Raw genomic sequence first — 25,851 nt, 5'->3', positions numbered from 1 at the left:
CCATCGTACGCTAAAGACCTGGAAATCAAGGGAATTTAAAGGTAAAAAAAGTGTAGATGGGAGAATAATATTTGGGGATTTCTTTTATTTATTTTCCTTTTCACTTCTCTGAAGGTATTAGCCCCAAAACACAGCTTTAACCTGAGCCTTAGAACAGTTCTGTTTTAAAGACTTTTTTTTTTATTATTTCTTTTAACATTTGCATGGGGGAAGTTTTTCAGAACACGTACTACAATAAACCTTGAATTCCAGCTGTTCTGGTGTTCTGGATGACTTTCTGTTTCTTTTGGATGAAGAAGATTTGTTTTACAGTAACTGTCCGTATTTTTTCTCTCTTTTATTGGTACATATTTTACACATACTTATACACCAGATTTTATATGGTTTTTTGTTCTTTTCACAATCATGTCTTTTATTTTTTTTTAATCATGTAAACATGAGGGTTCTGTGGGATTTAATTATTCACGTATTGCATGTGTCCATTTAGGTATATCCAGCATCTTATAGTAAAGTAAAGCAAAATTATATATGAAATTATTTTGCTAGAATTTCTTGATCTTGTTTTCATTTGCCTAAAGGAGGAAAAAACAACTGTTCTGCAAAATTTCTTTTATGCATAAATAAGCCTTTTGCTGAAAAATTGTGAGTATAATATAATAAGAGATACAGTGAGTGATGGGAAGAAACACAAACCAAAGCAGGACAGAGGAAAAAAATTGCAAAATGATTTTGAAATCTCAGTATTGATGAAAACGTGCTGGATAACATTCAGATTGCTTATTCATCCTGGTAACTACTTTTTTCCTTTTTGTTTATCCATTTCACTTAATGATTTTCTGTGTATTGTTACAGACATCTCAACAGTGAGCATGCGCTGGATGATAGAAGTACAGCCCAATGTAGAGTACAAATGCAGGTTGTACAGCAGTTAGAGCTACAGGTAAAATAAAATTTATTCTAATATTACCTCAGTATTAATCAAATCCAATTCTCGACAGCAATAAAAAATGAGTTCTGCTTTTCCCCCTGTGATCGAAAACCAGCTTTCAAAACCTCCTTGTGGTAGTTTTAAAAACCATGAAAAGAAACTGCAGCTTCATTTCCTCTTTCCTAAACCGTAACTTGCAAAGAAATAGGAAACTTAAGCGGGCTGACTGATTGGAAAGCCATCAGTTTGTATCTAATGCTTTTATACCCACCCGGGGGGCTGGAGGGGGGCGAGGGGAATGTGGTCCCCTTCATTGGGAGTTGTTGCTACACAGGGGAAATGGTTGATGTTTATTTGCAAACACTGCATGACCTGGCTTGTTTGGTGGTCTTTCATGTACTAATGCTATCCATGTTGTTCTATTATTATTACTATTATTATTATTATTATTATTGCTATTTTTTTTGCTGTTTGTAGCAAATATATTTTTTTTTGTAAACTACCAAAAGGGGGTAAATTGGAATATATTGATTGTGATGCAAAGGTATGAGCTGTTTGTGTAATTGCCTTTCCAAATGCTTCTGAGTCCTTTCTGTCTCCCTGCACCTTGATGCTCTGGCTGGGTGGTGTGACAGTGTGTCTGTGTCTAGGCAAGAGGTTAGCAAAGAAGGGGAAATTAAAACAATGTTGTACATTATATAGTTACCAGCCATTGAAAAACCTATTTTGTATGCAAGACAGCAGTGTAGAGATATATGGAAAGCCTTGGGCTAAGTACAGAAGATAATTACATTTGGAATTTTACTGAGTTAAGTCATTTATAGCTTCAAATAGTTGGAGAGAAAAATCAGCAAAACCACACTTAAACTTCTTGTTGTTACTTTTCAAGATAAGCATTTTTAAAAAATGCTTTTTATCTTCTTATCTTACAAATTACCCTTTTTTCTTTCATATATATTTCCTAAATTTTACTTTCAGGAACACGCTGGTCATGACACTCTTTCACTATTAGCTGAAGCAATATAAACTATTTTAATACAAGTTTTATAAAAATCAAACTACCAGTCATAAAATATCAGAGTCTTGCAGAAAATGTTACGAGAAATGGTCTGTTATTTTAACAAGTTTCTTGGGAATTAGGAAAAGAAAAATAAAAATCTACAGTCTTCCTGGTAAACTGAGATATGAGATAATCTTTCACCAAGGTGCAGTAATATTGAGGCTGAACGAAAATCTAGATTCTTCGGTTATAGTCAGCTTGAAAATCAGTAATCCTCCTCTCCCACAGTCACTGGGAATGGATGCCTGTGTTAGACAGGGACAGGACAGAGATACTTGATTCCCCCCTCTCCCTAAACCCATGCCAATGTTTCTGAAAGGTTTATCAGCAGTGCATTCTGCTAATTGCTCTAAATGACTTATAGTTACAGCTTCACACCCACTTAGTGCTGGCAATGCTCAGAGTCATTGCAAGGGAAGGCAGCATAAGGTCCACAAGACAAGACCATCATTTCAAAGTGGTGTGAGGGCCAGAAAGTTCTGGATTTAACAGTCGTATGAGCAGGGTAGGAAGGATGAACTGGAGGTCTAATTTAGTCAGGAGTGCTGATAACAGAGTGAGGCCATCTCTGCATTGGCCAGCAAGGACAGATGGAGGAGCAGGAGCAGGGTGATCCAGCTTCTGAAATTTACCTGTAGCTTCCCTCTTCTCCCTCTCCTTTCATCCTGTATCAGTCCTCTGATAGTTGAAAAAAGCCCCTAATTATGTAGAAGGATTTGCGCTCCAGTCCCTTGATTGTCTGGCTGTGGCCTGTTTTTGCACAGAACCGTAATAAAACAAAAGTGTGGTGCCCAGCAGTGGGGTGTTGAGTGATGTGGTCTGAGGACCACTGACCTGATCCTCAGTCTGTGGAGCAGTTACCAACAGAGTGACAACAGGCCCTCTGGAGACTGAGTTTTGTGAGTTGGATAGGAAAGGGACCCACAGCCTTTACCCCTGATCTGCAGCGTTGGTGAGCAGCTTTGCCTTACAGTGCAGCTGGGAGTTACCAGCTTCAGGGTCCAGCACCAGGGCAAGATCTACATTCCCCACCATTTAATGCATGTACAGCTCCATCCAAACAAATTCATTTCACCTGAGGGATGTACTTCCTATACAGGTTTTGAGTGTGATGGACCCAAATGCTCCCCTTTTGTTGTTGTGGATTACGCTGTTATTTTAGTCATGGTAGTTTCATCAGTGTTAGGGATGAATGTAATATTTTCTAAATTTTTAATTCAAATTTTAGGAAGAAACAGGTCAAATCTGGTTTGTGTTTGATTACAAATGCCCCTTAGCAGAAAACTTGAAGTTTGATTGTAGCATTTTCATAACAAACATACTTCAAGGATCACAGGCAAGGTAGAAATCTTCTCACATTTCACTTTGTTTAAACCATCTTGACATGATCATTTGTTGCCACTGTAAATAGTGAAAGTTGTGCTGCTGAGTAAAACACAAACACAGGAACATACCCCTGTCCTTAGATAGCTGTGAGCTGGAATAGGACATCCATTTTGCAGCACTACCTTTGAGTGGGAAAACATTTCAGGATAGCAACAGGGCTATGATGAGTCTAGGGAAGTGTCTCCTAATGGGAGAAAACAAAGGCAGCTGGCCATTTTCAGTGCAGTGAAAACACTGCTTGGGTCTGTTTTCCTGCAGTGTCCATTGACACTCTTGAAAAGTGGATTCTAAACCTTTCTAGTGCGCAGCCTATCCAGGAAGAGAATGGATGGGCTGTGTTTTGGCTGCCTCTTGCATTGCCTTTGACTGACTTTCCTTCTCCTTTGTCCTTGGTCTGTCCAAAATCCTGCTGCTGAAGTGCTCTCCCCTTCCTTTACAGAATGCCCTCACTGGATTTTCATTTTCTTATTTCTGATCCTTGCCTTTATTTTCTGTCTGGTTTTCCTCCTGTACAATTTCTCCATCATCTCTGTTTCTAATGCCTTTCCTCTTGCTCCTTGGTGACTGCTTTGTCTGGAGCCCCTTCTGGCCTGTGCTTTCTGTGCTTTCCTCTCCTGCCTTTCCTACTGGTACAGTTGTAGGATTTAAGCTCTCCAGGGCAAGCTGTGTGTCTTGTGTCCCCACTTGCTAGGCTTGTTCCTTGCTCTGGATGTATTTTCGGTTGAACCACAGTTAGGCACTCACATTGTTCATCCAGAGGTGAAGGAAGTCTCACAGAATCAGGCTTGTCGTGGGGAATTGGATGGCTGTCTGAAAACTCCCACCCTGCAGAGCGCTCCAGATGGATATAGGAAGAAAGCAGGAAGTTTCAGATGGGGCTGTGTTGTGTTCCACAGGCCCCATGTACGGAGCAGGTTCTTACCTCCATGTCAGAACTGTCCTTGCCCAACAACATTATCAGTAGATCAAGAGCATTTTCCTGCCTGTTGACTATTAATCCCCATCTCTGGACCATCTACACTCCAGTGATTGCCACCAGTGAGAATTTGCTCCCGCCAGTGGCTGGACAATCCCCCAGGGCTTCTTTTCTTTGACCCCACTGACCAGAGGGGCTACTAGTGACACTCTAGTTTTATATCACCACTGCTTCCTGACCCAGGGGAAAAACAGTTTAAAGAAATTCTTGAGATTTTTTTACTTCTCTTCAGTGCTTTGAAAACCGAGAGACCTCTATTTTTCATAATTTAAACTCCTGCCTAACTGGGTGAGTGTTTGAATTCCTAGACTATGACAAAATGCTAGCGTGTGTCTGCCTGAAATGTCGAGAGGATCTTTAATAACCTCCATCCACGAGACTTCGGCGCTAATAGCATTGCTGAGACCAGGCGTGGAAACACTACAAACAAGGACCCCGGTGGTGGGAGGGAGGTGCCCCTCTCCCCTCTCCCTCCCCTCAGGGGCTGGAGGAAGCGCAGCAGGGTGTGCCCTGTGCTGCCCGGGTGCCATCCCCTCCTGCTGCCACGCCAGGGCTGGCAGGAAGCTCTCAGGTGCCTGCCTTTTATTTATTTTGGCTACGAGATGTTGTTCTTCTGCAGTAGCCTGCAGACCAAAATTTAATGCACAGATGACCCCGCCAAGCAGCCCGTGTGCCCGGAGACTGCTAGGAATGAGAGATTGCACAACAGAGAGAAAGCACAGCTATTTCTCGGCTTAATTTGTTTTGTATGAAGCGCAGCAGCTGAGGGTGAGCCCTCTCCTTTCTCTGGAGAGGTTCTCAGAGGACTCTCAGAGGGAGAAGTTCTTGCTGCAGTGCTGCAGTAAGAGCCTGTCACTGCCCTCAGCTCTCCCATGAAGTGTCCAGCTCAGATCAGGATGAGATTGCAGGAGATCCTGCCGGAGGTGTCAGGTTTTCTCTCTTGCCATTGAGGTTTTTTGACCAAAAGAAGAGGAGCCATTTGAAAAGTGCAGTGATACCATTTTTGCCTTTATTTAATTCCTGTTTCGGAAGCTCCAGTGCCAAGTTTTATCCCATCATGGCACAGTCTCAAACCCCTTGTCTTGCAAAGAGCAGGACAACCTTGGCCATAAGGTTATGAGTGGGGATTTATGATCAAGTCTCCTTTTATATACACTTAGCTCCACTTTACTGCCACAAACAGATGACGGTGATAATAAGGTGGGCAGGTTGTTTTAAGTTTTCCTGGAATGTGAGCACAATTCCCCTCTTGGCACCAGGAATCTTGTCTAAAGCAAAAACTCATCTCTGCAAAAAGTGGCATTTGTAAGAACCTGCTCCAGGTGCTGTTGGAAGCAGCAACCTTTATGTTCAGCATGTAGGTTAACAGCACCCCTATTTCATTAGTATTCTTAATATCTTTCCACAGTAATATTTTTTGTTGAAGAGCAGCTGGAAGAAAGTCCAGTTCACACATTGAAAAAAATTCCTTGTTTCCAAAAATAATGAAATTTAGTGTCTTTCCAGTGCATTGAAATGCATTGGGAAGCTGACCAGGCTATGGATGCATACCAGTGATCTCAGGACTCCAGCTGTGTGAATCTCAACCATAAAATACAAGAGACACTGAGAGCAGAGGCTTCACCCCAACTCATGGGCCTGAAGCGGCTGTGAGAAAGGATGACAACATCAGTCCTGTGGCATTGGGTGCCCAGGGATGAGTGTTTTGGGATTACTGCTGCTTTCAGCCTTTCCCACTCCACTGCCCCTCAGGCTTATGCCGGAGGGATGGTGGCAGCTCCCACATCAGGTCCCGTCCCATGCTCCGGGTGCCCCTGCTCAGGTGGCCAGCCTGGCTTCCTGGGGTGACCCACCGAGGGCTCTGCCACCTTCTCAGGTCAAATCAAGGTGCTTTTGGATCTAAGGCTGTGGAGGTGCCTCATGTGGTTTAACTACCCCTGGCTTTGCTTGTTGCACGTGCCACGGTGCCTGTGGTTGACATGAAGCCACAGCCCATCTGTGCCACTTGTTCTGTGCTCTGGGAGAAGGAAAACACATCCTAGAACCTCTGCCTTGCTTTCCTTCTGCTGCGCCTCCCGAGCTGGAGTGGGGCTGGTTAATAAACATGATTCACTGTTGTCTTTTAGCTGTCAAGGCTGGAGTGAAGCTCTTGGTGCCAGCAGGTCTAGCTCTTCTCACTCAAGGGCTAATGCATTTTGCTTTGGGAAATGGTGACACCCAGCACCACGCATTTGCTTTACCTCACGAATAGCCCATATACAATTTCCAAACTACTCAGCAATAAAACTCTTCTGTCTCATGCCTCGGTGCCAGCTGTTTAATTAGGAATAAGCAGAGGCTGGGTTTTATTTGTACGACTAACAGAGGATATTTTTTTTTCTCTCCTCTTCCAGCTCGCAAAAGATAAAGAGCGCCTGCAAGCCATGATGACACACCTGCATGTGAAGTCAACTGAACCAAAAGCCACCCCTCAGCCCGTAAGTACTGAACTGTGCTGAAAGCAAAAACCAAACCTCACAACAAACCCTCTTTTCTGTTCCCCATTGGAGCCCACGCTGTGGAGCCTGGCCCATTTCAGAGCCGGGTGTGGGGAGGAGATGGGAAGCGCAGCCGGGTTTTGTCATCCGCCTCTCTTCAGGGAGTTTCAAAGTCAAGTTTGGTTCCAAATCTGGTGCTTTGGGCCTTTTTCTGGCCTCATGTAAGTCACTTTGCATCAGTCTGACTTGGATGAAATCTTAGGAAGTGTTAGGAAGGCGTTGTAATTAAATTATATTTAGTATATTTATTTTGCTTTCTCCCGGTCTGACAGACATTTACTGTAGAAGTGACTCTTAACTGCACGTTTTGATGATAATCAGAGTTACCCAGTATCAGGTTTTATGCTCTTGAAACTGAGAAGGGAAACCTCGTCTACCCCAGACTGCTCTTTGAAGAAAGGGGAGTAGGGGAAGCAAGTGGCTTTTCAGCCCAAGAAAACTCCTGGTTACCCCCAAACCCAGGAAAATCCCCCGTTTCCTTCCCTGACTGAAATGAGTCTTCTTCAGCTGTTGTTTTCTCTCAGCCTCTTAATGCTGAAAATGTTCCTGGGAGCTTCCAATGATTATTCAAAATGGAGAGAGTGCTTTGCTTCTTGATTTTAAGATTTGTAAGATTTAAAGGTACACTGGCTTTATTTGATTTTGCTTTGAGTCATTGTGTGAAAATTAATTGAGCGTTGACAATCTATAGTTAGTACCAGCAATTTTAATCAATATGCAATGATGCAGCATAATGACAAAGTATTGGTTTATCTGTTTTGACTGATTTTTTTTCTATAAATAAAGCAAACACACACCCATATATGTGTGATTTATGGTGATAGAAATAAAAAGGAGTCAGACTATTAACCCAGCAAATATGGTAGCCTGCCAAGATGCAGTTGGTAGACAAAATTAATGTCTGAAACAGAACACATTACAGAGATAGAGAACATAAAATCATTAAACACTTCGCGCACACATTTTTTACTAGAAAAGGATTTCTCAGTTTCCATGTAGTTGGAAATAAATGGCTGCAGAAGTGCATAGGGAGGCTACTAGATAGAAAATTGCAGGCTATTCAGTAACACTGGAGCAGATGTCAAAGTCACCAGGAAATTTCCTTGCCTCTTTGGAGAGAGTTGAGTGGTGGGTACAAACCCTTCCATTTAAGCTGTTGAGATGCCTAAAATTGCTTGGTCCGGTGGACACCAGCCCTCTAGAGTAGAAAACTACTGGCAGTGTCTATAAAAACAGCATTCTTCTAGTTCCTCACATCCATCCCAGCCCGAATGCAAATGCTTCGGCGCATTGTTGGCAAAGCGCGTAGACCCAACAAGAACGGGGAGGAGGTTTGGTTTCTATAGCTCTTACTGGATTAAAAATTAAAACAGCGGAATAATCTGGGAGTCTCAAAGCGCTCTGCCTCGAGGCCTTTCATAACAGCAGCGCCCCTCAGGAGGAAGGATTACAAACTGGAGGGAGGAAATCATCAGAGGGCGAGCGGTGTTTGGCAAGGCAGCTCGTGATCGATGCCGGGCCGCCGAGGGCAGGAGGCTCTTGGCGGGTCTTGTAGGCTACGGAGATACCAGGCGGTGTCGCCATGAAGATTAGTGTTAACAGCTAATAAACAGGGAGAAGCAGAGGGGGGAAGAAAAAGAAGTGAACGCAGGGGGGAAAAAAAAGGGCTGTCTTGATTAGTATTAAAAATGTTTTACATTCTGGAAAATTATAGCTTTGTTGGGGACCTCCTACTAAATTTATTTTTAACTGCTCTATTGAAAATTCTGTACCACTAGTCAACATTATCTCTCAGTTGCTCAGCACAGTGTTTCTTTATTAAAAGAAATAGGCATGAATATTTTTGACTGAAAAATTAATAGCTTTTGAATTCATACACAGCAGGTTTTCTTTTGCAAAGAAGTCCAATATCGCTGCACAGCACTTCTATAACCATTTATTTAGAGTCCAAGTCAAACCTTTGACAGCTAGAGCAGTGTTACAAGCCAACATAAAGAACTCCAAGATGTAAACCAACAATAGGCAGTCTGTGTGAGGTTTGCCATTGTCAAATACATAGATTGTTTGGATTAGTTTATGTAAATGTACTGTTGTATTACCCTTTGGAAAAAAAAAGATCACATTTGTGTATGAAAAGTGGTTTCGTTCACAGGCAGCATTATAAATTCCTTATCCTTTAACTTACATGTTAGAAGTAAAAATTGGTGCCTGACAGGCCTATATTGTGTGGCACTCTGTTGTTGGATTGAAACTGCCTTCTTTTCATTTATTGAAATATAGAAAAATTTATTATAGATACCATCTGATAAATCAGGAATTATTAAAATATGTATAGGTGAAGTATTTGAAAATTAATTATAAAATGTAGAAGTATAGTGTTTTGCATAAATTGTGCTTTCCTAGTGAAAAAAATACACAGGCATTGCATAGACTCTGCTAGACCCTCGTCCTTTTAACTCAGTGGGATAGGACTTTGGTAAAAAGATCTGATGACCATTATTGCACTGCAAAGTAGTCTTTACATCCAGTAATTAATTTTTTTTTTTCTGCCAATGTAACTAATGCAAGGTGTGTGTTAGAACTAATATATTGCGGTACTTCGGTGATTTTAAAGGAAAAAGCGGCTGCAAATCCAAACATAGCAGTGAGTTGGGATTTAAAATTACAGCCTTTTCATGACTGAGGAAATGTTTTTATTCTGCTTAAAGGATCTTAATGCTTGTTTTAAACTATTTTGTTACTGGCAGGTAATAGGGATATAAGCATCTGTGTTAAGCACGTGCCATGTGTAATCCACGCTGACCACTCGTGCCATCTTTGCCTTCTGGGCTTCAGACAGTAGTTGAGCAAGAGATATTGGACCAGTTCGACCACAGCCAAGTTCTTGATGGTTGTGTATCAATTCAAAACTCACCCAGCTCTGTGGAAGGGTTGCTTGTCTGATCTAGCCATGTCCATCCATCCCATCCCATCCCATCCCATCCCATCCCATCCCATCCCATCCCATCCCCGCCTTTGGGTGTCTTTAGCTCTTTGCAGTAATTTTGAGCATGGGAGGGGTGGTGGAGTGGCCCCTGTATTCAGCCCACCAAGACATCTGCTCAGTAAAGCTCTCTAGTCCTACTAAAGTTGATGAGATTTAAGCACATTCCTGTGTGGCCTAGTGGTGGTGGCCCAAATCTTTGGCAGACTACATGGGCAGGGAGGTGCTGTCGGTGTCTGGTGCTGCTGGACAGGCTGGAAGGGGTCTGGGTCCTGGGGAACATCCCAGGAACTGGGGCAGTGCTCAGGATCACCTTTAAAAATCACCAGCTTTCTAATGAAAATGCTCAACAGCAGCAGTTTAAAAGAAAACGGAGCTCAGCACTCGGAGCAGGCAGCGTTGTTCGCATTCGTGCTACATGTGAAAACCATTGTTTTGGTGGGACCGAAGGGTCTGAGTAAAGTGAGAACAAAGCCATGAGACAGAATAAGCTGTGACGTGTTTTGGTAAGGTGAACTTTTTTTTTTCAAGGTAAAAAAAAAAAAACAAAACCACAACACAAAAGCCGGAACAGTGATTTCTCAAGAACTGTCATCCTGGTTTTGCTATTAAGGTACCCCCCCTCTCCCCCCCCACATGCTGTTTTCATCGGTGTTAGCCATCAGCATAATAGGTTCAAATGGAAATGTGCTTTCTTCTGGGAGGATTAACTTGTGTCGAAGTTCATAGGAAGGGAAGGAGAAGGAAAAAGCATCAACCAACAAGTAATTCTTCATACTAGGTGCTATAACCGTCTTTTAAAAATAGACAGAAAACTTTGAAAGGCCCTTCTGGCACTTTAAATAAGATGCACTGTTAGATATCCCTTCTTTAATGTATTTTTTTTACCATAACCATAGCAGTTATGATTGTTTTGAAATACTGTTTTTAGCAACTGTAATAACAAAGCATTAAAAAAAAAAAAGTCTTTTAACTGTTGAGGTAATGACTGAGCATTTTAGCTGCTGTAGCCATACTTTATAGTTTGAAAAAATAACGATATGCAGCAATAAAGAGAGATTCTCAAGCACAACAAAAGCTGTTTTTATATACTGGTTTTCATTAAGTCTCACTCCTCAGCTTCAGTTTCCTTAGTATTCCTGCCAATAACAACACCTGCTAAGTGATTGCTGCCTGCTAGGCTCTGCATCCAATACACTGATGTGTCCAGGCTGCAACAGGGAGAGGAAGACACGGCATTGAGCAAAGTTTTTTAGGCCCAGTATTCACTTTCTTTCTCTCACCCACAATGTCAAGAAAAGGAGTTTCTTCTCCAAAGTATTTCAGTCCCAGGAACTCAGTGCAGATAAGTCCTCAGCCCCAGCTGGGCCCAGAGCAGCAGCACCCATTGCAGGGGAGTCACAGTATGGCCTCACTGTGACCCTTAGAAACATTTTTTTTTTCCTTTTTTAAAAGAGTTTCAGTGCTACTTTATGTGCAGCTGCTATTGTCATGTAAAATATTTACACAAAAAGAAATCAGACTCTGTCCTAGTGGGAGAGCCACTAACTGGAAATCAGGTTTTTTTAACTGGGTAATAGCCTGGGCTACCTATGCCTTGTTTATATCTAAAGAAAAAAAAAAGCAAATGACTCAGTTTTCACCTTTAATAGGGAGACAGGACTATTTCTTGAAAGGGAAGGTTAATAATAAAATCCTAAGCAGGATATTGAACACTGAGACAATTACGGCGGTTATGAGTGACCAAGTCAAAACAGTATGAGGAAGTATTCCCAAAAACCAAAAGTGAACAAAACAATCAACAAAGTTCAATGATTGAATTTGCAGAATTCTAGGACTTACAACTGTTGCGGGATTTGGTGTGTTTTCTGTTAGGTTTTTATTATTATTATTATTTTTGGGCTTGGTTGTTTTTAAAGGCTGGAGGAAATCCTCCCTCCCCTCTTTCCCAGGACAAATATTGCGAAAACATTTTAACTTCTTGGTGCAGGGATGTACTCTGTGAGTGCCCACATTGTGCATCGCTGCAGTGCAAGAGTTTCTTGCTTGTTGAAGTGCTCACTCTGTGGCTCCCTCCCCTCTACCAGCAGTGATACTCATCCAAAAATTACGGTATGTGGGAAACAGCCTGTGTACAAAATACCGATGCGAACAACTTTTCTAATCATAGTAACTTGTTTTTAAATAGCAAATGCAAACAGGGAGAAACCATGTAGAGTTTCCATCAGGAAAAGAAACCCTCCCAGCCCAGTCCCTCCCTGATCTTTGCCCTGCACAGTCATCCACGGCCGCTTCCACGTTTCTAATTGACGCCAGTATTAAGATTTAATAGTTCACCATTCAGATTAATAATTCAAGATGGCAACAAAACCAACACCATTCATAATTTGTTATTCTGCTCTAATTCACAACCGATTCTTCAGCCCTGGCGCTATCGATGCAACAAAGGAAGCGGCAGCGAAAGGCTGCGGAGGGAGTGCAGCCCTCTCCTCCCTCACCCTGGCTCGGATTTGGGGAACCCAGCTGGAAGAGGAGAGTGTCATCAAATAAAACACGGAAAACGGAAAAACTTTGCTAGCAATGGACAAGGTCGTGTTTCATTAACTTGTTGGTTCAGGCTCGCAAATGGTCGTCGGAGGTGAAATGCAGCAGACTCGCTGCGTTCCAGCTTTTTGTTCTCTCTTCCCTCACAGACTGCAGTCATGTTTAATTTGGAAACTGGGCTCCTTTGGCAAATTAGCAATTAGAACAATTTTGTGGGAATATGTATATGTGTCATTAGGTTTCCTGCAAATTAATAGCGAGAGCAGAGGTCAGGCAGAAATTTTCCACTTGACTGCAGCTCCTCTGTTGAGATTTGGCACTTTGTTTTGGAACGGCCACAGCTGCTCAAAGCCACAGTCTTCCTTTAGGAACTGTCTTTTAATTAGTTTACCTCATAGCCATTATTACAAATATTACTGCCTCCCCTCCTTGAAATAAAATTACTGTTTCTACAAAATATTCCGGTGACATCTTGCACCACTGCACATCGATGGTGGGGTCACTTGGATGCAGCGTTTAATCATTAGATCACCTCCATAAGCATCTCCTAATTAGAGTCCTTACAATACAATTTTATCTGGTAATTAGCTGAGATTGGCTGCTTCCTCTGTAGCTTATTAGTGGCAGCCCAGCAGTGGGTGTGAATCACAGTGTCATTTGTCAAGCCTGTTAAAGCCCCCCCCTTTTGCTCGTCCTCTTCTGTGTTTATTCCTCGTCGCTACCTACGCTGAAAAGCCTAAAGAAATTTAACTCGATTCAGATTCTTTAAGCAGGGAATGCTGACCTTTGTGGATCCTTTCTCAAGGTTCCCTAGTAGAAACAGATTAAATGTTAAGTTTTTACATGCTGAAAAAGGAAGGGGGCTCTTTTGAAATGGAGTAGTTGGGAGCCGTAATGATGAAGCAGGAGCAGTGATCTTTCCAACGGGAGGGCCTGGCTGCCGAGCCTGCACTGAGAAGGGCACTTAAAATTGATGCAGATTTCCTTGCAGTTATTGGACTGTTAAAATGTCCATTTAGAAACTGAGATAAAATACAGTAGATTTAATTTCATGGTGAGACCTGTCAGTTGCACTATTATTATCATCACTGGTCCTTTTATCATATGTAATAGATGGATAGATGGATAACAGGGAGACATTACTGTATATATGTCCCTAATCAGCGTCCCTAAATCAGACCAGTCAATGAGCAGACTGGGTGGCACATGGTGGCAGCGCGTGGCACCAGGAGGGTTTAAACCTCCAGACTGCAGGTAGTGGTTCTTGCTGGAGCGGGGATCAATACCTGCATTTCACCACCCTCACCATCCCTCTCTGGGTTCACGCTTTGGCACAGAGTGTTAAATGTTTCCCTCTGGAAGGCAAGGAGTCATTTGTAAGCACGTGCAGGGAAAGGTGGGTGTTTGCAGGTCTGCTGCTCACCACCTCCTTCCCTTGGACCAGCATCCGGGCTGTGCCAGGAGTTTGTGGCTGGGGTTTCCCTCAGCTCCTTCTCACTGTCAAGAAGGACAAGCAAACACAATTTATCTTCCCTCAGCGGAGCCCTTTCTCATGTGGCCCTGGGCTTTTTGTGTTGATATCCTCTCTGTAATACTACAGCTCTTTGTGTTCCACTACCTTTATTTGGGATAAATCCTATTATTTTTAAAAAGAAACATTATTTGTGGTTATTAACTCATATGAGGGATGCTAATAGGAGTTTTCTTATCTGGTTACTTTCATACAAGGAAAATTAATACAGTGCCTTATGGATAAACATGAGATTTTGGGGCCAGAGCTGCATCATATGCCTTGCCTTCATCTCAGAAGGTTTAATGTCTAGCAAAAAAGGAATTCTAATCACGAACAAAAGTTTTAAAATTCTGGCCCTGTTAAATTCAGTAGGAATTTTGCTACTGACTTCAGTGGGGTCAGGATTTCACCAGTATTATTCGTGAAACTGCCTGAGGGAAAGAAATGTGGAAGTAGTCAAAGAGCCCTTTTCTTGGTCGTCTTCTCTGATGTTGCAGTTAAGGGATCAGATTGTTTGTTTAAAATACTTCAGCAGCAGTGACCTATTGGGACGGAGCGTCGTCTTTCAAAGGACGTTGTAGGGCAGAAAGAAAGGGACGGGGAAGAGTGTGGATGCTGGTTATATAAATAGGGTTGTGTATCGAAAACAGTCGGGTTGGAGCTGGGTTTGATACCCAATCCTGGAGGCAGGTGTGTTTTACACCAGTGGGGCCAGGCTTCGTGCAGGTAACACCAATGCCTTCCATCCTAGCAGGGAAGAACAGAGTGGTGCCACTTGTGCTGGGCTGAATGCTCACAGTATTTCATGCACTGTGATTAATTAAATTATTCCAGTGTTAACCTACTCTGGGCTTTGCTTTTAAAATGGATGAACAGAGAGGGGAAAAAAAAAAAGAAAAGCCCAAATGCTGAAGAGAGAGATTGCATTTCTCTCTAGCATGTCCCTAGGAAAGTCTTGCCTTTTATTTTAAGCCTGGTGCCTTCAATGAAATATCCAAGAAGACTGATTAGAAGCCATGCATAATGATAGCATGGAAATCAGAGAGGTGTGGGGTTTAGACTGTGAAACAATGAAACTTGAAGTAAAATATTAAAATGATCATGTACTGTGCGAGATCTTCTATTAAGGTTTACATAAAAATTCATTATTTGTTCTTTAGGCAGCAGGCTGTGTTGTTCTGGTTTTTAAACCTATTTGGAAATGTGTATATGTAATTATTTTATTTATTTGTCTTTCTGGCGCTTAATGGAGATGTTACGGCAGCACTTTGTGCAGAAGCTGCAGTGCCTGCTCGGAAGCGAGGGACACTCCAGTAATCGAGGGTTTCCTCTGCAGCCCTTAAACCACCCAGAAACGCTGTTTGTGACAATTTCCTCGTCCTTCCCTCCGCAGCTGAATCTGGTATCGAGCGTCACGCTTTCCAAGACGGCGTCCGAGGCGTCCCCGCAGAGTTTACCTCATACTCCCACCACCCCGACTGCGCCCATCACTCCCGTCACGCAGGGACCGTCGGTCATCACTACCACGAGCATGCACAACGTCGGGCCCATCCGGAGGCGGTACTCGGACAAATACAACGTCCCCATCTCTTCAGGTACAAACGGGGTTCTGCTGGCACAGCTCTCTTCTCTCTTCCCCCCCCCGCCCCGTGCTGGCCCGGCGGCGTCGGGCTGTGGTGATAACAGAACAACTGCTCTTATTTAGCAGATATTGCCCAGAACCAAGAATTTTATAAGAACGCGGAAGTTAGACCACCATTCACGTATGCATCTTTAATTAGACAGGTAAGCTGAGCCGAACGCACGCGTCTGGATTAGGGGAAAAAATATATCTCCCTATATGTGCTGGATTAAATAGATTTTCGAACCTTTGGTATGTAAGCGTGCTCAAATGCTCAAACCTTTACTATAAGGGTTTTTAGAACTGCAATATATAACATAATTGCTTTTGATTAAGTATTACAATACGATGTGATTATTAGGAAATTCATTTCACACAACAGTGAAAATGAGCCTGTTTAAAGATGGCAAGTCAATTATCACAAGCTACAGTAATCTCTGATCCCTAGAATTAATCTGAGCTCTAAATAATTACTGAGCTTTAATCAGCTAGTGAAATGTTTTGCATTTCTCTTTGATTCTGCTTTATGAATGACTAATAAATTAATATTTCTGTAAGGAAACAGAAATAAAAACTCAAAACAATTAGATAATTCCATTTTGAATTTTGCCATTGAACTGTTAAATACAGCCATTAATCTTTGTTCATATTGTGAAAACCCTTCTCTGGATTTTTTGCTCCAAATCTCTCCTTTTTTCATTCTTCCTTTCTTTCCTTTTTATTTTTGTATATCTGGCAAAAGTAAAACTGTGAGTGTGTTTTGTAGTGGTGTGCTGGTAACTGATCTTGCAATCGCTTTGCTCCACAAGGCCATCCTGGAATCTCCCGAAAAACAGCTAACACTAAACGAAATCTACAACTGGTTCACGCGAATGTTCGCCTACTTCCGACGCAACGCGGCGACGTGGAAGGTAAGGCTGAGCCCACCTCCTGCCTTTGCTCTCTGCCGCGTACAGACAGAGCAGACCTTGCTGGTGACACAAATTGTCCCAACATGGGGATGGGAAAAATTTAGATCGGCAGTTGTGACACGCGCTGGGTGCCTTATCTGCAGGAACGATTCGATATTTGGCAGAAAAAAATTCCTCTGCCTTTGAAAACCACTAATTGAATCCCCATTATTGGCTTTTATGTTCTGTGATTATGCCATGAGTTCCTCTGTGTGGTTGCTACGAGCAGGGAAACTCAGGCTCTTCAGCCGGAACGTATTAGAAAATAAAAAAAAAAAAAAGGTAAAGTTCTCGTGTTGGTAGAAGATGTACTGTTCATCTTTTTAGCTAAGCAGGTTTTAACCACAACAACCATTTTTTTCCTTAGGATCTATAGATCACTGGATTTCTTTCCTCAGTCGATTGACTCTTAACTACATAAAAAGCTGTTATAAACTTCCTCTCTGTTTTTCTTAATCACACAGCAGAAGCTGATTGAATTTTATATGCAAGAAGCAAGCTCCTCAAAAAGAAATGTCTTTAAGATAAATAAACTGGGGGTTTCGCACCTGAATTTCATTCAATAACTGTCACAGATACTGGTAGATAAGAAGGTTGGGGAGTTAATTTTATTCTGTATTTTGGGGGATCACTCTTTCACTTTAAATATAGCACTTTAATAGTCATACTGACTTCTGAATCCAGTGCAATCACAAATGAATGGTTCAAATGATGGGATGTTGTGCTGCTGTTAAAAACTGTACCCTGGTGCTTGGAATCTCTCTTAATCCAGACAACTCTGTCGTTCTCAAACAACTTCAAACGACCAGGTAGCATGAATAGGTCCAATACATGCTTCCATCAGCTCCTTCTGTTTTTCCTGTCCCAGCCTGCATTTAAGATTAATTCCTCCAGTGGATGGAGCTAAAAATGGTTCTTGGAAGTTAGCTTGGTTTTTAGTGGCATGGTTTTTGTTTCATTCAGATCCCAGCACAATTTTGTACATTTTCAGCCCTGGTCTAGAAGCTCTTAAGTTCAGGAAAACTTTCTGTGATTGCCGCTTTGATTCTTCCCTGCAGTTGGAAAACATGAGCAGTGTTCAACTTTGCAGCTTCCTTACTATCCAGAAAGGAAATTAACTTTCCCTGATTTAAGATCCTTTTAGACCTGCCTGTCTTTTGCTGCTGGAGTGGTTCCAGTCGGGCTTTTCAGCAGCTGCAGGTGCGGGTGCTCAAGTAAAAATCCTATTTAGTTCCAGCAGCAAAGGGAAGTAAAGGGAGGAGTGGAAGAAGGCAGCAGGCAGTCCTGGCTGTATCTCTTTTGAGCCTAGTTTTGGGAATTAGCTTTTGACATCCCAAAAAATCCAGTCCCAGAAACCAGTGTAGATACAGAAAAGCGGCAGAGAGGCTGAGCTGCAGATTCTCAGGGTTGTAGAAGGGCACTGTGTGTCCCAGGGAGGCAGGTGCCTTTTGGAGAGCCCCTCCTTGGACACCTTCACCTTCTGCAGGTGTCCAGGTCCTGCTTCATGTAACGGGAGGGAAAAAACTTCACCCCCACATCCACCAGCAAAGTAGACAACTGGTTGGAGTAGGGCAGGTTTTCATGCTGGAGACTGCTCAGATTCCTGCCAGCCCTCAGGAACAGCAGGGATGAAAATGCAGCTCTGGATTGGCATGATGGGAAGCCCACAGGGCTCAGAACGAGCACAAGGGGCTAATTGCAGAATCAGAATAATTTGAATATATATGTGCTGATTTGTGCTCACCTTCAGCTAATGCTTAGGGGGCGTTTGGGTCACTGTTCCCCAAGTTTAGGGTCAGGGTTCGGTGTGGACAAGCTTCCCTGAGCCCTATTTCAAAAACACAGAACAGTGCAAGAATAAAGACCTTTAAAAAATGAACCTCTTTCCCAAAATGCAGTATGGCAGAGCCTGAGCAGTTATTAAAATAACAAACCCTTTCATTTACTACATTCAAGCACGTTCAGGGTAATTTTTCTGCAAAAGTGGCTTGCATACAAATATTTTTAACAAGGTAAATATATAATCTTACAATAATAGCTCCTAATTTTTCTGTTAAGCTGATTGCTGGGGGAGCACTGTGAACTGGTTCTGACAGGTCAGAGGCAATGTCTGTTTGCTTTTATTTTTTGGAGTAATTTGCTGGCACTGAGTCACAGCCATGAGGCACAGGCTGCAGGTGTGGCTCTGACACGTTGGGGTATTGTTCACATAAAACTGTTAGATAGCAAGTATCCAGAGGCAGGGGAAACACAACAATTTTTTTTTTTTGGCATGAACTTCTTAAATAAGTGATCACGTGGAAAAGAGAAAATGAGGGCAACACTTCATGGATGTCTTGTAAATATTCAACTTCTCTGTCTCAACATATCCAGCAAGAGCCCTGTCCCACAGCCTTTACCATCAGTTGCAGATGGACTTCAAGAGAACAAGAACAGTCTGTAAAGCATTTCTCCAACATTAATTTTTTTTTAAAGAAAAACACAAATATTCCTGCTCAACCCTGTCTTTAGAGGCTATTTACAAACTCTTGAGGACTCCCTTCGCTGGGCTCTGCCGTGTGCATTTGATCAACTGCTGTATGAACCACAAGATCAGCTTTCACTGGGGGAAATAGCGTTATTATTCTTACATTTTGCTCCAGACTTGACAGTGTTCCCATTTTCACAGGAAACTGCCTGAGTTACCCAGATGTGGGCCGGCAGCCCTGTGTCGGGTTGCACTAGTGCGGCACCCACCAGCAGTTGCTGAGCTGGCTGATTTCAGCTCGTAAGGTGTGGGGCGTTTACATGTTTTTCCTCCACCTCAAAATCAGAGATTTTGCCAAAAATGTCAACAGTACTGAAGTCTGGAAGAGGTGGGAGGAAAAAAAAAAAAAGAAACCACCATTAAAAAATAAGAGCAGAGAGAAGAAAATAAGGGCAAAAGGAAGCAGGCCTGATGGACAGGTTGACTTTCTGCTAGATTTCTTCATTGCAGAGAGAAAAAGCATATTCGGGGTTTATTGTTTCACCGGTCCAGAAGCAGAAGTGTGGAAAAGCTGAAGTGCCTGGATCAGGCACCTACAGGTAGAGAAGATGTGTTTGCACTCAAACATCTGCAGAGCAAAGGCAGTTCAAACCCCAAATCTTCCACTCCTACAGGGGTGGGAGTGCGGGGACTCTCTGTCTTCCCCTCCCAGTATACACACACCACCGCCTCCTGATTTACATGACAAATGCTCTGTGCTACCCTTCGTTTGCACAGTGATTTAGACATTCACATCTCCCTTTCACCATCCAGACCCCATGTTCATGAAAAAAAAAAAAGGATGATGTCGGAAGGAAAAAAAACCTGTCGTCTCCTGGTTGCCTAGACCCAGGCCATGTGTTTGGCTGGCTTTGTGCCCGCTAAGGAGTCAACCAGATTGACTGAATCAATGGTGCCACTGAGGATGGAGTTTGTTCGCCTGCAGATTTTCAGCAAATGGCTTCTTCTGTTTTTCCTGTTTCCCAAGCCCCTTTCAGCGGTGCTGGGAACAAGCTCCATGTACAGATTCCTGTGAATTCCATGAACAATGGCTTTTTAGAACCATGGGGTCTTTAAAGTTGGAAAAAGCCTTTAGGACCATCAGGTCCAGCTGTTGTTGCAGGGTATTTGCTCAGGAAACTCCTGAAACAGAGACGAAACATAGCAACTCCATTTGAGGAGCGCCAAGGCTCTTGGCACCGTGGAGCAGGGACAGAAAAGCCAACAGCTTTGCCATGCCTCAGTGAGGTGTCTCGTTGTGTCTCAGCACGTTGGAAGGGTTGGCCGTGCTCATCCTTCCCAGCATGGACCTGCTGGGTGGACATTCAGGCTTTGGATGCCATGAGCACGGGTCCCTCTGGGTGATGAGCTGTGGGGATATTAGCACTTTGTTTCAGAGAGCCTTCCTCATGTTTTCACTTGGCAGAGGCTCAGATCAGTCACTGCAGTAGTCTGCCAGAAATAGGAGCCAACTTCCATATAAGAGCAAGCCGTGGAAGCAGGAGTTGGTGCCGGCCGGCCGGCGGGGTGCTGCCGAACCCCCAGCCCGTGCTGTGGGTGTGGAGGGAGGTCCAGCACCTGAATCACATTAGCCCAGCTGTGGGAAACCGCAGCAACACCAACTCCTGCGCCTCACAGCTAAATCCAGTCGACTGTACTTACATAAAATCTTCTCTGTTCTTTCTAACTGCTTTCTTTTCCAGGAGGGGAGAAATTTCTCTTTGCAGGGCATATATATTTGTTTTGAAAGAGTCTAAGCAATGTTCCTCTTGTGTTCTGTATGAAATGTGCTATGTTCTACAACATGCATGCTTAAAATTGTGGCTGTTCTCAGTCACTCTGGGGGTAATTGATAAGAATAACGTGAATTTTTAATCTTGGGCTTAAGCTTTCATATTTATTTTGTCTTTGCAAAATAAGATGTAAAGAGCCGGGGAAAGCGAGTGGGTGCGGGGAGGGGAAGGGGCTTAACATTGCAAAATGAGAACTGTCAAGCTGACTGTGCTGCTGCTGTTCTTGGACAATGATGAGCATTTTCTCATAGAAGGTTTTTGAATGTTTTCTCTTTTATACTTGCTGCAGAATGCAGTGCGTCATAATCTTAGTCTTCACAAGTGTTTTGTGCGAGTAGAAAACGTTAAAGGGGCAGTATGGACAGTGGATGAACTAGAGTTCCAAAAACGAAGGCCACAAAAGATCAGTGGGTATGTCCACCATGTTTGAACTTCTTAGCCTAGCTCGGATCATGCTTACAGTTTAACGTAGAGGCTTTTGGCTGCTAGCTGGTGTTAGACCAACCACAGGTGGTTTCGCATTGTCTCAGTTAAGGGAAACCAAGACAAACATCTCATCACTACTGTTTGTATGCCCACCAGTACCCTGACCCTGCTTGCTTGGTGTTTGTTGCATCACATGCTAGTAGCTTTTAGGTGGCAATGCATATTAACCCTCACAAACCATTTGCTTATGCTTATTGCATTTTATTTTCTTTTTCCTTTTCCCTGTATTTGATGTCTGTTCTGTCCCCGATCCCGTGTCCCTTTGTTTCCACTTCATCTCCTTTGCTGCTGCTCTTGTCCCAGGGTGCCATTCGCACCAACCTCTCACTGCATAAGTGCTTTATCAGAGTAGAGGATGAGTTTGGGTCCTTTTGGACTGTTGATGATGAAGAGTTTAAACGTGGCCGTCATATTCAACGAGGCCGTCCTCGAAAATACTGCCCTGATGAAAACTTTGGCGAGCTTGTTGCACAGTAAGAGCTTTTACTTGCTTTAATTTTTTTTTCTGCTGTTGCTTTGCTTTGCATGATTTACCCATCTCATGTAGACTTGCATTTCACAATATAGTGTCATCACCTTTGCTGCTAAAGAAACTAAATTTTTGGTTGTTATGTGTATTTTGTGTGTCCTACTCTGATAATCCAAATGCCTGTAGTAAAAACTCTACTCTGATATGTTTGTTAAAGCATTTATTTATAGAGCAATGTAGACTAAGATAATTATCCACGCTAGCACAGATATACTGCTGTAGACGTGTCAGGAAGACAGATATATGCCAGGAAAGGTTTCAGATAAGTTTTAATTCTGATATTTTCCTTTGCTTTCAATTGTATGCTTTGTTTTTCAATTCCTAATCAGAAAAAGTAAGGTACTTACAAGACAGAAATGCTGAATTCACTTTAAAGTGTTTGAAAATGCAGTGAGACCAGCTGTAAAGATGGCCAGCAGGTCATCCTGTGCCTACAACAACCTTGCACCAATACTCCTGGGCTTCCCAGAGGGATTTTCCTTGACCTTTACTCGAGGCCTTATCTCCTGGACAACTGATCCTTGCTGGTCCCTGTGCAAGGAGCTCAGTTACAACTCTGCTCACCATAATTTATTCCCACATGAATAAAATTAAAATAAAAACATGCCCAGTGAGTGATAAAACTTTTGGGAGATACTTTGCGTGGGCATTTTTTTACCTAGTTTCTATTTCATGGTTTTTAGTTTTGTTTTGGTTTGGTTTTTTTTTTTTTTCATCTCCTGATGGAACCAGTTGTATTGGGATGCCTCCTAAAGAGAGAGCCCAAGTGGTCTCCATTCCTTTTCCTCAAATCTGGTCCCTTATGTAACACTGATAAAAATAAGGGTCCAAAATAGCACACCATAATATTTTTTTACTAAAAACGGCCTTCAGGGCAGCACGGTGGTGTCTGTGGGCCACCTGCCTTTGAGCCTCCATGCCCACAGGCTGCTTGGGGCAGTGATGTGGGCAGCCCCTCATGGGCATGGCAGGAAGTAGCATGGATCAAACAAATCCTCTCTCATCCTGGTGCCCCCCTCCATTGGGAGAGACTCCCTCCCCTCCACTGAGAGAGACTCCGCTGCCGGCCACTCGGAGAGTCATTTGGATGAAGCAGAGTTTAAAATGTCCCGTGATGCTTTTGATCATTGCCTCCCCACGATGGACCTTCACATGGTACCGGGCTCCCAGACACGACGAAAACTGGAGAATTTCTCCCGAACACAGCTAAAATGAGCAGAGATGCCAAGATGTGCCACTAACGCAGGGTAGTAGAACACATGGCGAGGTAACGTCAAGAGATAATGATGTTCCTTATTTAGTAAAGGCAAATACGATAACCGTAGCCGAAAACTCAGATATTTTCTTTAAATTTAAAAAAAAAAAAAAAAGGAAACGAAAGAGAACTCATGTGGAAAACCAGTCTCAGCTCTAGTTTTCTGGTGGGGGAGGAAGCATTACGTGCTTGAAACGCTCGCACAGAAGTTGGTTGCATTTAACTCTCCTTTTTATGTTTTTCTTATGCAGTAACCCTTCTCTTATTAAAAACATACAGACCAGCCACACCTACTGCACACCTCTCAATGCTGCTTTACAGGTAAGATTAATGACTGTAGCAAATATGCAACAGAGGCGTGTGTCTTCCCCACTCATTTCAAAATATATTAGCCTTGCTCTAATTAGATATTAAATTTTAATTCCGTTAAACTTTTTTCTTAAGTGCATAAAGCATCATAGTCCCTGGAGGCAAACACATATCAGGCTGCTTCAGCATTAGCTAGATGCTTAGCATTTTGAATATTGTGGCAAAAAAATTAAAAGTTCACTTATTAATATTTATCAGCAGTATCATAATTTCCATCCTCTTATTTCAGAATTTCACTTGAGGCAAAAATACCACAAGTGTAATTACTCTAGCACAGCTATTAATGTGCTGAATGATAGGATACTGCAGCACGTGACCTTCTATTGTTCATGGCTTTAAAGAGAAAGCAGATCATTTTTCCCCCTTTTCTTTTAAGGGCTATTTTTGCATATCTTCCTATTGTTGGTAAAAAAATAAACGATGCAATTCCTATAGAAAATAAAACCCCTTTTTATTGGTTTAAACTGTAATTTTAAGACAAAAATTCAGTTTTTTCACGATGCAGAAATACACAGAGTGTGGGTGCAGAATTAATAACTTGCAGCCTAAAAATGTCCAAGTCTCCGGCCCTTTTTCCTGTGCCCTTTTTCCCCTTCCAATAAATTCCTGAGTAAATCTCAAAAACCCCAGGTAAAGTCAGTGTGTGCTGTGTGAACCAAAGATACAAATACATTGTCCTTCCCTGATTTGTAGTGGGGTCTGTGTGTTTGTGTGGGGGTTCAGACTTGGTTTATATATTATAAATTAATCCAGGAGGCAACACTCTGCATGGTTGCACCCCACGTGGTTCTTGGGGGTCACTTTTCACAAAGTTCACTGATGGCCGTGGGAATTTACTTGGGCAGTCGTATTTTGTGGAAGGTTTAGTAGGCTTCTCTTTTCAGAACCAAGAAACAAATTAATAGGAGGAAAACGATGTTTTGCCTTTCTTCTAATTCTTGGAGTTTATGCAGTAACTTCTGCAAAGCCCAGGAAAGCATGTTTAAATGAAGCAACTGTAAATACCATTCATTAGTAACTTATTTTCCCTTGAGTCTTGTGAAGTGTGATTTTTAAAGACTGCTTTGTCTCCTGAATAGTATTAAGATTACAAGCACATTTTACATTCATGAGGCTGAAAGGCAAAAATGAAATGATCCTGCATTTCTTCACATTGTTAACTATGTGACTAATTTCAATTAATATGCTTATCATATGGAACTGTTCGTGTTTTATTTCTGAAACACGTGTCGTTGTCGTCATCTCCATCCATTCTTGTCTTTCATGATAACCTCCAAACTGTTTCCATTCCCCACTTTTCCTGAGAGAGCCACGTCCTCGTGCCCCCCCCATAGCTGAGCTGCTGAGGAGCCTGGGCCAGATCTGCTGCCGCTGTCACCCCTCTAATAAATGGGGATGAGCAATAACCATTGCACTGAGGCAGGTCCTCTTTTAGGGTGAAAATACACCAGCACTTCTCTCCCTGCTATTGGATTTTGGAGGTGAAATCCCAGTGGGTTCTCTGGAGCTGTAAGAGGGTCTGGGCTAATAATGCAGGTGGCCACTGCCGTGTGGGCAGTTTGGACCTCACTTGGGCAGCAAATTCCTCTAGGACACAAGGCTGCCTTACCTGCCAGGGCCTGCATTCAGTCTAATTAATAATTGATGAGCAGTGTTCCCCCCAGCTTTTGTGGGCTCTGGAAGGCCTGCTTCCTTGCACATCGCCGTGAGCACTGTGGGGTCTGCACAGCAGGCTGTGTGCTGCCAGCATGGCAGGCTGTGGTTTCTTTTCCTGTGGGCTGGCAGAGCCTCCCCTCTCTTTCACCCAGACCCTGCTGACATCTCCTCTATCTGTTTTCCCTCGTGGCCAGGGAGAAGAAGCAGCTCTCTCCCCACTCTGTCTGTGGAAGGTACGGGGTCTCCAGCTCTCACCAGTTCTCTTTTGCCATTGGGTCAACAGGGGCTCCCAAAACACCCCCTCCCCTATTACTGTCTTCCTAGCAGATACTCCCGGTGTCCCACCTCTCCCCCAGTAAATTGCTGTACTGCAATTACAAGTTCTCGCCGTGGGTGAAGAACTTGAGTCATTATTTTGCCAAGTGCAGGAAATGTGAACCATTCTCTGCATCCCCTAATCACAATGAGTTTGCCGGTTGTTGAATCGAGAAGATAAAAATAATCCTCCCCATTAGAATAGCTTTTGTAATCACGTGTGACACATAGGGCTGCACATGGAGAGGTCAACATAAGGAAGAATAAAAAGGGGCCATACTCCTGGAGATGCTGCAGTGAGGGCTGGTCCTGCCCTCCCTTCCCATCCCATCTCCCCCCCACCCTGTCTCTGGCTGTGCTTGCCTGGGAAGAACTGCCAGCTTGGAGGAGTTTTGTCCCATGAATTAGGAGCAGGCAAGAGCCTTTGGTGAGGAGTACATTTGC

At 42.9% G+C, this 25,851-nt stretch overlaps 1 protein-coding gene across 12 annotated transcripts in view; it reads left to right on the top strand.

Moving 5' to 3' along the window:
• The window catches only part of FOXP1 (forkhead box P1), a 438,146-nt gene that overhangs the window by 399,914 nt on the left and 12,381 nt on the right, over window positions 1-25,851 (top strand). For 10 of the 12 annotated variants that reach the window (XM_066195730.1, XM_066195721.1, XM_066195724.1 and 7 more), the window contains 7 exons: window positions 853-940; window positions 6,744-6,827; window positions 15,321-15,522; window positions 15,633-15,712; window positions 16,358-16,459; window positions 21,087-21,208; window positions 23,319-23,388. In XM_066195730.1, coding sequence (XP_066051827.1) covers window positions 853-940; window positions 6,744-6,827; window positions 15,321-15,522; window positions 15,633-15,712; window positions 16,358-16,459; window positions 21,087-21,208; window positions 23,319-23,388 — 748 coding nt within the window. The remainder of the gene's footprint in view (window positions 1-852; window positions 941-6,743; window positions 6,828-15,320; window positions 15,523-15,632; window positions 15,713-16,357; window positions 16,460-21,086; window positions 21,209-23,318; window positions 23,389-25,851) is intronic. The other 2 variants (XM_066195729.1, XM_066195733.1) reach the window with 1 other exon arrangement.

This window comes from Chamaea fasciata, unplaced genomic scaffold (genome assembly GCF_029207755.1).
Source record: "Chamaea fasciata isolate MVZ Bird 193981 ecotype frontalis unplaced genomic scaffold, bChaFas1.0.hap1 SCAF_13, whole genome shotgun sequence".
In the NCBI taxonomy this organism is placed as follows: Eukaryota; Metazoa; Chordata; class Aves; order Passeriformes; family Sylviidae; genus Chamaea; species Chamaea fasciata.
This window is presented reverse-complemented; position numbering and strand designations above follow the sequence as displayed.